General features: G+C 46.7%; 1 protein-coding gene across 1 annotated transcript; it reads left to right on the forward strand.

The window, feature by feature from the left end:
- The first annotated feature begins 749 nt into the window (after positions 1-749).
- Positions 750-8,954, forward strand: BNIP1 (BCL2 interacting protein 1). The gene is made up of 6 exons (XM_009568034.2): positions 750-840; positions 911-1,003; positions 2,404-2,495; positions 2,965-3,066; positions 3,786-3,904; positions 5,966-8,954. Exons 1-6 carry the CDS (start codon positions 757-759, stop codon positions 6,160-6,162), a joined length of 687 nt encoding a protein of 228 aa, XP_009566329.1. The 5' UTR covers positions 750-756; the 3' UTR covers positions 6,163-8,954.
- Positions 8,955-10,886: the final 1,932 nt, after the last annotated feature.

The following is a 10,886-nucleotide window of genomic DNA, read 5'->3' on the forward strand; positions in this document are numbered from 1 at the left end:
GGTCTCCATCTCCATTACAGCCCACCATGTCCATTGACTGCCCTCCTGCCGTGGGCATGGTGGTGGTCTCCATCTCTCTACAGCCCACCAGGTCCATTGACTGCCCTCCTGCCATGGTCACAGTGGTGGTCTCCATCTCTTTACAGCCCACCATGTCCACTGACTGTCCTCCAGCCGTGGTCACGGCGGTGGCCTCGCTCTCCGCCCCTGCTGGCAGTGTCCCACCCGGCGTGCCGGGGGCAGGGGTGGCAGCATCCCAGGAGCGGGCACGGAGAAAGGGGAGGGAGCAGGGCTCTGCTCTCGCCCCCAGGGGCTCGGGAGGTGCCTCCTGCTGCTCCTCTGCGGGCGCGGGCCGACCTCATCCCGCAGTGCCCCCGCGGCGCCCGGGCTGCTGCGGCCCCTCCAGCCCCGCTCCGCTCTCCAGCCGCGGCACCGGCAGCGCGAAGGGAACGTGGCCCTCGCTGCTCAGCCCTGTTGCGCTCCGCAGCGCCGGGCTCAGCCCCGGGGCGGCTCTGCAGAGCAGGGCCCGCTGCCTCCGGGGGACTGGAGCTTCGCTCCGCGCCCCTCCACGCTCCGCGGCCCCTCTGCAGGGCGGGGGCGCCGCTCCGCTCCTCGGAGCCCACAGGGGGCGCGCGCGGGCCGGGCCCCCCCCTCGGAGCGCCGCAGGGCGGGGGCGGCGCTGCGCTGCTCGGAGCCCACAGGGGGCGCGCGCGGGTGACCCCTCCCCGCCCCCTTTCTCTCCCCCCCCCCCCCAAGATGGCGGCGGGTGCGTGCGTCCCGGTGCGGGTCTGTCACCAGGAGATCGTCAGGTTCGACCTGGAGATCAAGGCGGCCGTGCAGGTGCGTGTGTGTCTGTGTGTGTGTGTGTCTCCTCGGCACCGGGGGCCGGCCTGACCCGCTGTCGTTGCAGGACATCCGCGAGTGCCCGGGGCCGCTGGGCGCCCTGGCCGAGCTCAACGCCGCCGTCAAGGAGAAATTCCGCCAGCTCCGCGGCCGCATCCAGGTGCGGGACCGGGACGGGAGGGACCACCCCCCTCAGCACCGGCAAGCTCTTCCTAATAGCCTATATAAATTCACCCTCCTCGTCCTGTCACTCCCTGCCCTTGTAAAAAGTCCCTCCCCGGCTTTCCTGTAGCCCCTTCACAGGGATAAATTTCTTAGAATCCTACAATCGCCAGGTTAGAAAAGACCTCTTGGATCATCGAGACCAGCCGTTCCTATCTGCCACTAAACCATGTCCCTGAGCACCCCATCTACCTGTCTTTTAAATCCCTCCAGGGACTGTAACTCCACCCTCTCCCTGGGCAGCCTCTGCCAGTGCCCCATGACCCTTTCTGTGAAAAATTTTTTCCTTATATCCAGTCTCACCCTCCCCTGGCACAGCTTGAGGTCATTCCCCCTTGTACTGTCCCCTGTCACTTGGGAGAAGAGCCCAGCTCCCTCCTCTCCACAACCTCCTTTCAGGTAGTTGTAGAGAGCAATAAGGTCTCCCCTCAGCCTCCTCTTCTCCAGGCTAAACAACCCCAGTTCCCTCAGCTGCTCCTCATAACACTTGTTCTCCAGCCCCTTCACCAGCTTCGTTCCTCTGCTCTGGACATGCACCAGAGAATAATCTTCCTAATATCTCATCTAAATCTCCCCTCTTTCAGCTTAAAACCATTTGCCTCGTCCTGTCCCTGCACTCCCTGATCAGGAGCCCTCCCCAGCTTTCCTGCGCTCAGTACTGGAAGCTGCTCTGAGGTCTCCCTGGAGCCTTCTCTTCTCCAGGCTGAGCAACCCCACCCCTCTCAGCCTGTTGTCCTTCTGTACTTAGCACTGGTGAGGCCACATCTCAAGTCCTGTGTTCACCTTTGGGTGCCGCACTGCAAGGATGTTGAAGGGCTGGAGCGTGCCTGGAGGAGGAAACATGGCTGGGGAAGGGGCTGGAGCCCAGAGGTTCTGGGAGCAGCTGTGGGAGCTGATAGCCTGGAGAAGAGGAGGCTGAGGGGAGACCCCATCACTCTGTACAACTGCCTGGAAGGATGTTGTGGTGAGGTGGGTGCTGGTCTCTTCTCCCAACCTATAGATGATAGGATGACAGGGAGTGTCCTCAAGTTGCACCAGGGGAGGTTCAGATTGGATATCAGGAAAAGTTTCTTCACCAAAAGGGTTATCGAGCACTAGAACAGGCTGTCCAGGGATGTGGTGGGGTCACTATCCCTGGAGGTATTTAAAAGACAGGTAGATGAGGTGCTCAGGGATATGGTTTAGTGGTGGACAGGTAGGGCTGGATTCAATGATCTTAAAGGTCTTTTCCAACCAAGCAACTCCATGATTCTGTGCATTCCCTCCATGGCCGGGGGTGGGGAGTGCAAATGGCAGCAGTCCTTGATTAGGTTCTCGTGTTTGCGGTTGCTGTCCAAGGAGCTGGAACAGATGGCGAAGGAGCAGGATAAAGAGTCGGAGAAACAAGCCTTACTGCGGGAAGTGGAAAACCATAAGAAGCAAATGCTCAGGTGGGTCAGGCAGCCAGTGCTGTGCACAGGTCCTGGTGACCAGAGGTAATCTGGCTTCTGTGTGGCATCTTTCACATTCCATTTTGCAAATGCAGCTGCCGACATGTTGCTGTTTTCCCAGAGACCAAGACTGGGTCAAGTATGGAAGGGGCAGGACTCCCATCTCCTTTTCCCTCTTCTGTCCTGACTCTCTAACCATGATCTGCCCCTCTGAGTGGTTGAGCTTGTCAGTGGTGACTCGAGAGACTCATTTGATGGCTGGCACGGCTTTCTTCTTCCCTTCCTCCATAAACAATACACTTAAGAGAAGAGGTGACAGGACAGTGTGTTGTTATTCTGTGGTATAATGTAGAGAAAGTCTATGCACAGATCTGGGTGACTGGTCACAGTGGTGACGGCTTTGTGAAAACTGTTTTCACTTGCAGTGTGTTACCATCATGTTAGAATGTTGTATTCTTTGTGATTTCAGCAATCAGGCAGCCTGGAGAAAGGCAAATCTAGCTTGCAAAATTGCTATTGACAACTCTGAGAAAGATCAGCTGCTGCAGGGAAGAGACTCCTTAAGACAAAGGTATTGGAACGTCGCACTGTATGATCTGCGGTTTAGACAATGTGTGCTATATTCACTAATTTTAAATAGAAATTACATCGTGTTTTTAAGTTAGTTGTGTCTGGAATATAGCTTTGCTTTTATGAGTGCATTTACCTTTTGTGGAGATTTAAACTCTTAAGGGTTGTGATAATTTCGGTTTTCTTGGCATTAGTATGTCTAAGAAGAAAAGGGGAAAAGTCAGCCTTCGTAGTTTTCCTGACCGTCTTTTATGTTAATTCCAGTGAGGGTGATAAACAATTAATGGATGACGATACAAGCTGTTTCCACATGCAAAACTGGGTGTAAGCTTATGTAATTTCTTTATTGAAAAGTTCTTGTGTTTATCATCATGAAGCAACAAGTGGGATATCCAGGATAGCAAAGTTATCAGGGCTTCCATACCACCTCATGAAATTGTACAGTTATGAATGAGTCAGTGGTGAGATATGGGCCCTTGTGAGATTCTGAGCCATTAGCAATTGTTTTGGCTTATGACTTAAAAAAAAATCACACAATATGATTGTTTAGTGAAGATAATCTGAATTTTTCATGCGGTAATAACTAGTGTCTTCTACACATTGGCAGAAGTGTTTGGTGCCAAGCTCTGTTCTAAGTTCCCTGGCAGCAGCATTTTACCTGCAGTACCCAAAGACATAATTTTATCCCTTCCTGCTTTGCTTTTCTCCTATCTTTTTCAGGAAGACTACAAAGGAAAGTCTGGCAGAGAGTGCAAGTAACATCACGGAGAGCCTGATGAGCATTAGCAGAATGATGTCGCAGCAAGTCCAGCAGAGTGAGGAGACTGTGCAAACCTTAGGTACCGATGTTATTTGGTTTGGGTATGGACTGGGTGATTGAAGCACCTTTCACTAGCTCTGTTAGGATGGGCAGAGGCAAGCTGACTTGTGGAGCAGGGTGGAAACCTGCGTGGCTGTAGGAGAACACACTACGATGACAATTAAAGGACTGTCCAGCAGAGCTCTTCTAACAGTGGGACATAAACAGAAAATAATAGTGGACGTTTTTTGGAGTTGTTTGCTAGGGTTTCTGTATCACAATTATGAGTAAATAAGGAAAAGAGGACAGGATAAGAAGCTCTTGTTTTAGTTTTGTATAAAAGCATAGAAGCATTTGTAAAAGCAATGTGAGTTCACGGGGAGAGTGTGTTTGGTGTTGCTGCTGTCCTGGTATGCAGTGGGTAACAGCAGAGTAAATAAAAGCATAGGTATGAGTCCATACACAGAGGAAACTTAGTAGGCAGACTGTTTTCACCCAGTCTCCAGCTGGGACGTCTGGGAGACGAGGAGATCAAGTGACTTGAACCTGAGGTCACTTGCTCTGTCAGCAGTGCATCAGGGACTGTGAAACCAAGATTTCACCCAGTTCTTTGGCTCAGACTCCTAAGACAATAAATCAAGTGAGCTGTCAGAACTGGTGATTCATGAAGCCTGGGCCTCTTCCTAGCTGTGCTTTTAGGCAGAAGAGAGAACAGCTTAAAGATGAGGATAAATAACGCAACTTTTGCCCTCCTCGTTTTCAGGCCCTGTCTCAGGGTGGCAGCTGGGCATGGTTTGTTCATGCAGAAGTAGTGTGTTTCTTCTCCCATTAAAGAGGCAGTTTGGCAGACAGTTTGTCACCCTGTTTCTGATGGAACAGCACTTGGAGTTCGTCAAGAGAAAAACTATCAAAGGTCATTTACAAAACCAAGATGCAAATTCTGAATCAGTTGTTAGAATTTCCTTTCTTCTGAGCAAGTCCTTTCCTCGCATGCAGCACCCATATGTGGCTGTGGAGTAGGGAAGCTCTGCTTTGTCAGTAAAGATGGGAAACAAGTTTTCCGTTTCACTTGGGTCAAAAAGCCTCTTTACGTTGGGATCTAACATTTTACAAAATATTACAGACTTATTTTTGCTATGCTTGTTTTTGTGAACCAGACAATATGCTTGGAGTTTGACCTTTCTTTAATGATCATCAGTTCAGTGTAGAATGATAAATCGTTGTATGGGGTGCGTAAGAAAAAGGGGACTTATAGGCTGTTGCTTTCATTTAGTAACTTGAAAGGAGGAAGGCTGAGGAGTTTGGAACATTTGATTGTTTGCTCGCTCCTTTGTTTTCTCACAGGAAAAGGAAGTTGAATGGGACCAATGTTCCATCTTGCTGTTTGGTGTATTCTCGGGTTCTGTCTTTAGTTGAGACCAATCAACACACTTCTCCTCTAGTAGATTTTCCCTTTTTTATTAAAAAAACAAAACAAAACAAAAAGAAATGAAAAAAAACCCAGAGAATTCTGTTTGTCAGAAAAAAAAATTGTTTAAATTATTTGACCTAATTAAGGATCTCGTATTGCTGCATCCTGCTTTTTAATGCTTTGCAACCCCATCTGATTCACACTGGTTTACTGCTGTCTCTTGGGGGAACAGTTTCAGTCATGCAGTTGATGCGTTCAGATACTGACCTGTCCTGCTACTGCTAGCGATGCTGCTAGTGATGGTGATTTCTCTCTCTTAAATCCGTGGTTCTAGCACCATTTTTCATTCTGCTTCCAGTGAGCTCTCAGGTAGCACTAACTTTGTTCATGAAAAATGTTAAGTGGATTTGATCAGGTAACGTCAGAATTAAAAATTCAGGAACAGGATTTAGGGCCTTTAAGCCCTTCAGTATTCTTATTTTGTTTTGTATTTTCCCTTAGCACATCAGGGCTACTGAGTTGTGAAAGGTTCTGCAAAAATGCAGTCTGTATTTGTCTTGCTCGTAAGTCAGTCTGACCCAGGAGGGTCTCACAGGCATTGTCTTTGTTGCCAAATATTGCATGCGTTTATCTTTTATCGTGTAATATTGAAGCACAACCAGTTGATTATTTTTTTTCTTTTAATTTCAGCCAATTCTTCACGAACCATCCTGGAAGCAAATGAAGAATTTAAGTCTATGTCTGGGACAATTCAGCTGGGGAGAAAGCTAATAACGAAGTACAATCGCAGGGAACTGACGGACAAGCTGCTCATCTTTCTCGCCCTTGCCTTATTCCTGGCCACAGTGCTCTATATTTTGAAAAAAAGACTCTTTCCATTTTTGTGAAATTCCAAAGCTAAACGGAACTATTACAAAAGGTCAGAAAGAGGTGAACGGTAGGGTTTTGAAATAAAATAATAAAGGGATATTGCAATAGCGGAAAGAGTGTTAAAGCAGGCATGACTTTATACTCTCCCCATGGAGCACGCTACCTACCTAAGAAGAGCTTAAATGAGCATGGGAAGAAGCAGGTAGATCAAGGTTTGCAAAGAGGAAACACCAATTTACCTGTAGGTCTGAGGAACCAGGCAAACACTTGAGAAATGAGACACTCAAAGGTACCAGTCTTAACTTTCAATCTCTCTTTGTTTTGCCTTGAAATTAACTTTTGTTCTCCGCTTGGACTGGAGCTGCTTTGGCATCTGTTTGTAAGGTGCTGAGATTAAGAGGAAGGATGGAAGAGAAAACTTGCTTACATTCCATTAATACACTATTTATTGTATCCATGTAACCTGAGTTTTATTTAAAAAGAAAATCTAATGGATTGAAAGAGCCTGAATAACTGTAAAAATTCTGCTTAATACAGAATCACAGAATCACAAGGTTGGAAAGGACCCATTGGATCATCGAGTCCAACCATTCCTAACACTCCCTAAACCATGTCCCTAAGCACTTCATACTTAACAATAATGGTTGCTTATGGATTGTTTTTTCTAGGAGGACAGCACACGTGCAGTCTGGTGCTCTTCCTCTGGCATTGGGAGGGCTCTGGTCTAAAGCAAAACCAGGAGCCTGTTGTGGTTAATTCATACAATGTACTTGAGAATTACATGGCAAATCAGTTGAAATCAAAAGCCTTTTTGCTTCTTTTCTTTATAGAATTCCACTTAATACTTCATATTTGCAAAATACTGACAAGTTGTAGATTTGGAAGTTTTTCTTGCTCATATTGTTGATCTTTTCTCAGTAAAGTCTTTTACAATGATTGCCTTCCCTGTCTTTTGTGCTTTAGTAATGAGAGGTAATGTGTTTTAATGATGTAAATACGAACCTGCCACTCTCCATGTAGTACCTTGAAGTAACAAAAACTGCACTGCAGTGTACTTAAAATGGATGTTGCCTTCCTCTTTGGAAACTGTTTCATGGCTTCTTCAGAGCTTGGCGTGAAAGCTGATGCTCTGTTTAGGAGATTTTCACAGAATGGTTAAATACTGCCTTACTTTAGTAGTTGAAATTAACCTTTTTTAAAAGGTAGGGCTACATACGTCATTAGGAAACACAATGTCAGGCAAGTTGCAGTTTGTAAGTTTATGTAAAATTTTAGGCTGGGTTACCTTTAGAGTTAATTCTCAATAGTAGGTTAAGAGAGACAAGTGACCAGGTAATTATCATGTCATTGTAGTATTCATTTACTAGATCTTAACCAGTAGTCACAATTTACCATTTTGCTAGCAGCTGCTTGGTTAAATACCGAAGTGGCAGTGGGTTGTGGTAATCCAAGCTGGTGTATACATGTTGAAGTGGTGATTGCGTGGCTACGTGCACAAGCAAGAAAAGATGGAATTTGTCATCAAGTTCAAAATCAAGGGCTCTGCCTGGAGAGCTGATACCTGAGCCTTTTTTCCTGGGATAGTAGGAAAGGATGTGGAAACCTCTGCACTTGGACTGGTACATCCCGCAGAGGGCACTACTGCATGGGAGTTGGGAGCGGTTTTTTGCCTTGGAAGTCCTGTAATAGCCAGACTAGATAGACTGGATGTGGCTTTTTCCAAATCGTTTATTCATTGTATTTCAGTGCAGCATTCCTAAGAGCCTTTCCTGAGAGACAGAATTACACAAAGATTGAAATAAATTGATAATGTACGTGCTTTAGTTTTGAATAGGAGAGAAATTACTCAGCTTAAAAAAGAAAACATTGCACAAAGTCAGTGCATGTGTGCTTTTAATAATCATAAAAGCGTTGCTTTGGAAGAAGTTTTCTGATGAGCAGGCTGCTAACCAAGGAGAGTGTTGTGTAGTCTGCAGGTTGGGGTCACAGTGGAGCAAGTTTCATCCAGCTCTGCAGTAGTGGCTGTTGCATTCACACCCATCAGGCTCCCTCTGGAGCTGGCTCATCCCTTTGCCTCTCTCTACAGACATACAAAGGGTGATCAAAACACATCCACCTGTCCCCCCAGTCTTGGAAAATATGGCTTTAAATACAAATAATATTGAATACATGAAGATTATTTAGATTATAAATACATTTCAAGTGAATGGCTGTGTAGCAGTTCCTAGTTTACAAATCAATAGTGTGGTGCCATTTTATGCAACTTCTGAGCAGTGAATAAACTTCTCTTTACAAACTTCTTGCTACTCCTCGGCCAGCTGTAGCAGTGGTGCTTTGTTTTTTCAGTTAGCTCAAACCCAATATTGTCTTTCTGAAACACGGCACCTCCAGGTGTTTGAACGCTGGCGGCCTCAGTATTTCTTCCCTCGTGTGGATGCAGTATAAAAATAGGTTGTTTGCTAAACCTTTGAGATACTGAGACACTAAGCAGAGGCGAGAGCACTGCTGTAAGCAGCGATGCAGTGTGACTGTCTGCAGGAAGTTTCATGGGGTTTATCTTTGCTATGTGTTCCTGTCAGAACATAGATCAACCTTAAAAAAACAGTGGCTTTCTCAGAGTGCTGAGAAGTACAGTAAAGTTTGTTTTAAAGGCAGGTTCTTTTTGGATGGTGATTGTAATGTAGCAATTTGAGGGATCATAAAGGGTCTCTTGCTGAATGTCTTGGGTTTTGCTTGTTCTTATCTTCTTACTTAAATATTAGCTTTCAGACCTTGACCTGCTAGAAGACTTTGAGAGCACAAAATAACTGTTAAGCTTATGGCATTTGTTTTCTGTTGCATCCGCCTTTCATTAAAAAAGTAATCCTGTTGTAGACATACCTACCTGCTCTGTAGAAACTGAGTGACAATTTACAGTCCTTCAAGACAAGGGGAATAAGTGAAAAAAGATCAAGGACAACTGGGCCTTTTGGGAGAGCAAAAAGGAGAAACTACTCCCAGGATGTAACAGGTCGATCTGCAGCACTTGGTACTTGAGCTGTTTCCTTCTGTAGGCAGCCAGAAAACATCCAAGCTCCTCGTGCATCACAGACCTGGAAAGGAATAATCAACAGAAACAGTGACATAAATGTTATTTGCTCTTCAGGGTAAGAAGAGTGATTTGGTGAAGCACCATCTCTTGCATGTGGGGCCAAGTAGTGCCTCAGTAGATACCCTGGCTTGGCAGTTGTGTGCTGGAGCAGAGGTGGAGCTCATAGCAGGTGTCTTGGAGCTATCCTGGGATTTCAGTGTGGGTGCCTCAATCAACCTATATGGCCCACAGCTGGGGCGGTGAGGGGATATGTTCAAACATCATCTCTCCAGACTGCAGTGTGGTGTCTGCCCTGTTGGGAACCTGTGGACTTGTTCCTGGTTTAAAGGTATGTTTCTATATCTTGTTATTTGAATAAGTGAGTGGCAATGGTACTGTGGGAGGAGGAAGTGCTTGTACGTGGCTTTTTTTGTCTGATGCTTCCAATGTTTATCTAGGGAGTGTGGAAAGTTGGGCCTGTGCAGTTCTCCTGTGCCTGCAGGGGGATTTACTTTTGCGTATTCTGCCTTTTGAGCATCCCAGTGGTCTTGGTGGCCACCACAAGGTGAGGCTTGAATAGCAGGATGGTGGGTGTCAGTGTCTTGCTTCTGCTGGGTGCCTGAGGTCATGTTGTTAAAGGTGAAAACCTATGCCACAGCAATTTATCTGAAAGGGAATGGCCTTTTCTTGGGTGCTTCACTCTCCAAATTTGTCTTGGCAAGCATAGCAGATGCATCAGGGATGGAGAAGAGGATGGTTTCTGTTCCTCTGCTCATTTAGGCTCCCGTGTGACTTGGGGACTGAAAGTCGGAGCTCTCCTGAGACCAGGAGCTTCAGGTCTGGAGAAGGTATTTGAGGAGCTTTAAAGTAAAAAGAAAGAGGGCTTTGGAGATGTGCTCAAGGCTGCGCTGAAGGGTTATTGCTTCTTTGCAAGCTGCTGTGTCTGAGTGCAGGCAGCTCAGCTCTGTTTCAAACCCACCTAAGAACCCTGAGCTCCCCACTGATTTTGGCGCTTAGGCAAGCTTCCAGCGTACCAGGATGGGATGTGTTTCTGTGATGGTTCATACACAAGTGAAAGCAAACAGGAGTGCTCCTGTTGCTACCTGGACCCTTCTCGCCGGGGCAGAGGGTGTCGGGTGTGGTTGCTGCAGGCTGACAGCAGGGTTCATTGCTGCAGAACAGGTGCAATAAAAATCATTTTTCCCTTCAAAGAATAGCACTCTTAAAACAAAGAGCAAAAAACTACTACAAGCTTAAAAAGAGACTGAACTCTCCTTGCTTTGAGGTTCAGGGGCTGAGACAAGCAGCTGGTGGCAATCAAGTAGCTATGGGTTAATGAACTCCTCATCAGCTGAGTGGTGGTTAATTAACTGTGTCTTCCCAGCAAAGAGGGCTGAAGCCATTTAAAGGACTGATGGTGGTGTGCTGTGCAGCTGGAGATACTTGGGGAATCAGGACGGGGCAGTTCTGATGCCTCAGCAGATTCAGATCTCATTTATTAAAGAGCTTGCTAGTTTGTGAGAGTTGGTGTCAGGTCCTGTCTATAGAGCCCAGCCTTCGGAGATCAGCATGCTTTTTCTGACCACCTATGGAAAGGAGGAAAATGCCTGGGAGTTGACCCTCGGTGTGGCAGGAGCCACACAGCACTGTTGAATATTTAGCTGTGTTGCC

Source organism: Cuculus canorus, chromosome 14 (genome assembly GCF_017976375.1).
Source record: "Cuculus canorus isolate bCucCan1 chromosome 14, bCucCan1.pri, whole genome shotgun sequence".
NCBI classification, from domain to species: Eukaryota; Metazoa; Chordata; class Aves; order Cuculiformes; family Cuculidae; genus Cuculus; species Cuculus canorus.

Bases quoted from the DNA above. Each gene is read 5' to 3' on its own strand.
- BNIP1 (XM_009568034.2), top strand. From the start codon at position 757: ATGGCGGCGGGTGCGTGCGTCCCGGTGCGGGTCTGTCACCAGGAGATC. The intron at 2,496-2,964 runs GTGGGTCAGGCA...TTGTGATTTCAG, and splicing joins CATAAGAAGCAAATGCTCAG to CAATCAGGCAGCCTGGAGAA. The intron at 3,067-3,785 runs GTATTGGAACGT...TATCTTTTTCAG, and splicing joins AGAGACTCCTTAAGACAAAG to GAAGACTACAAAGGAAAGTC.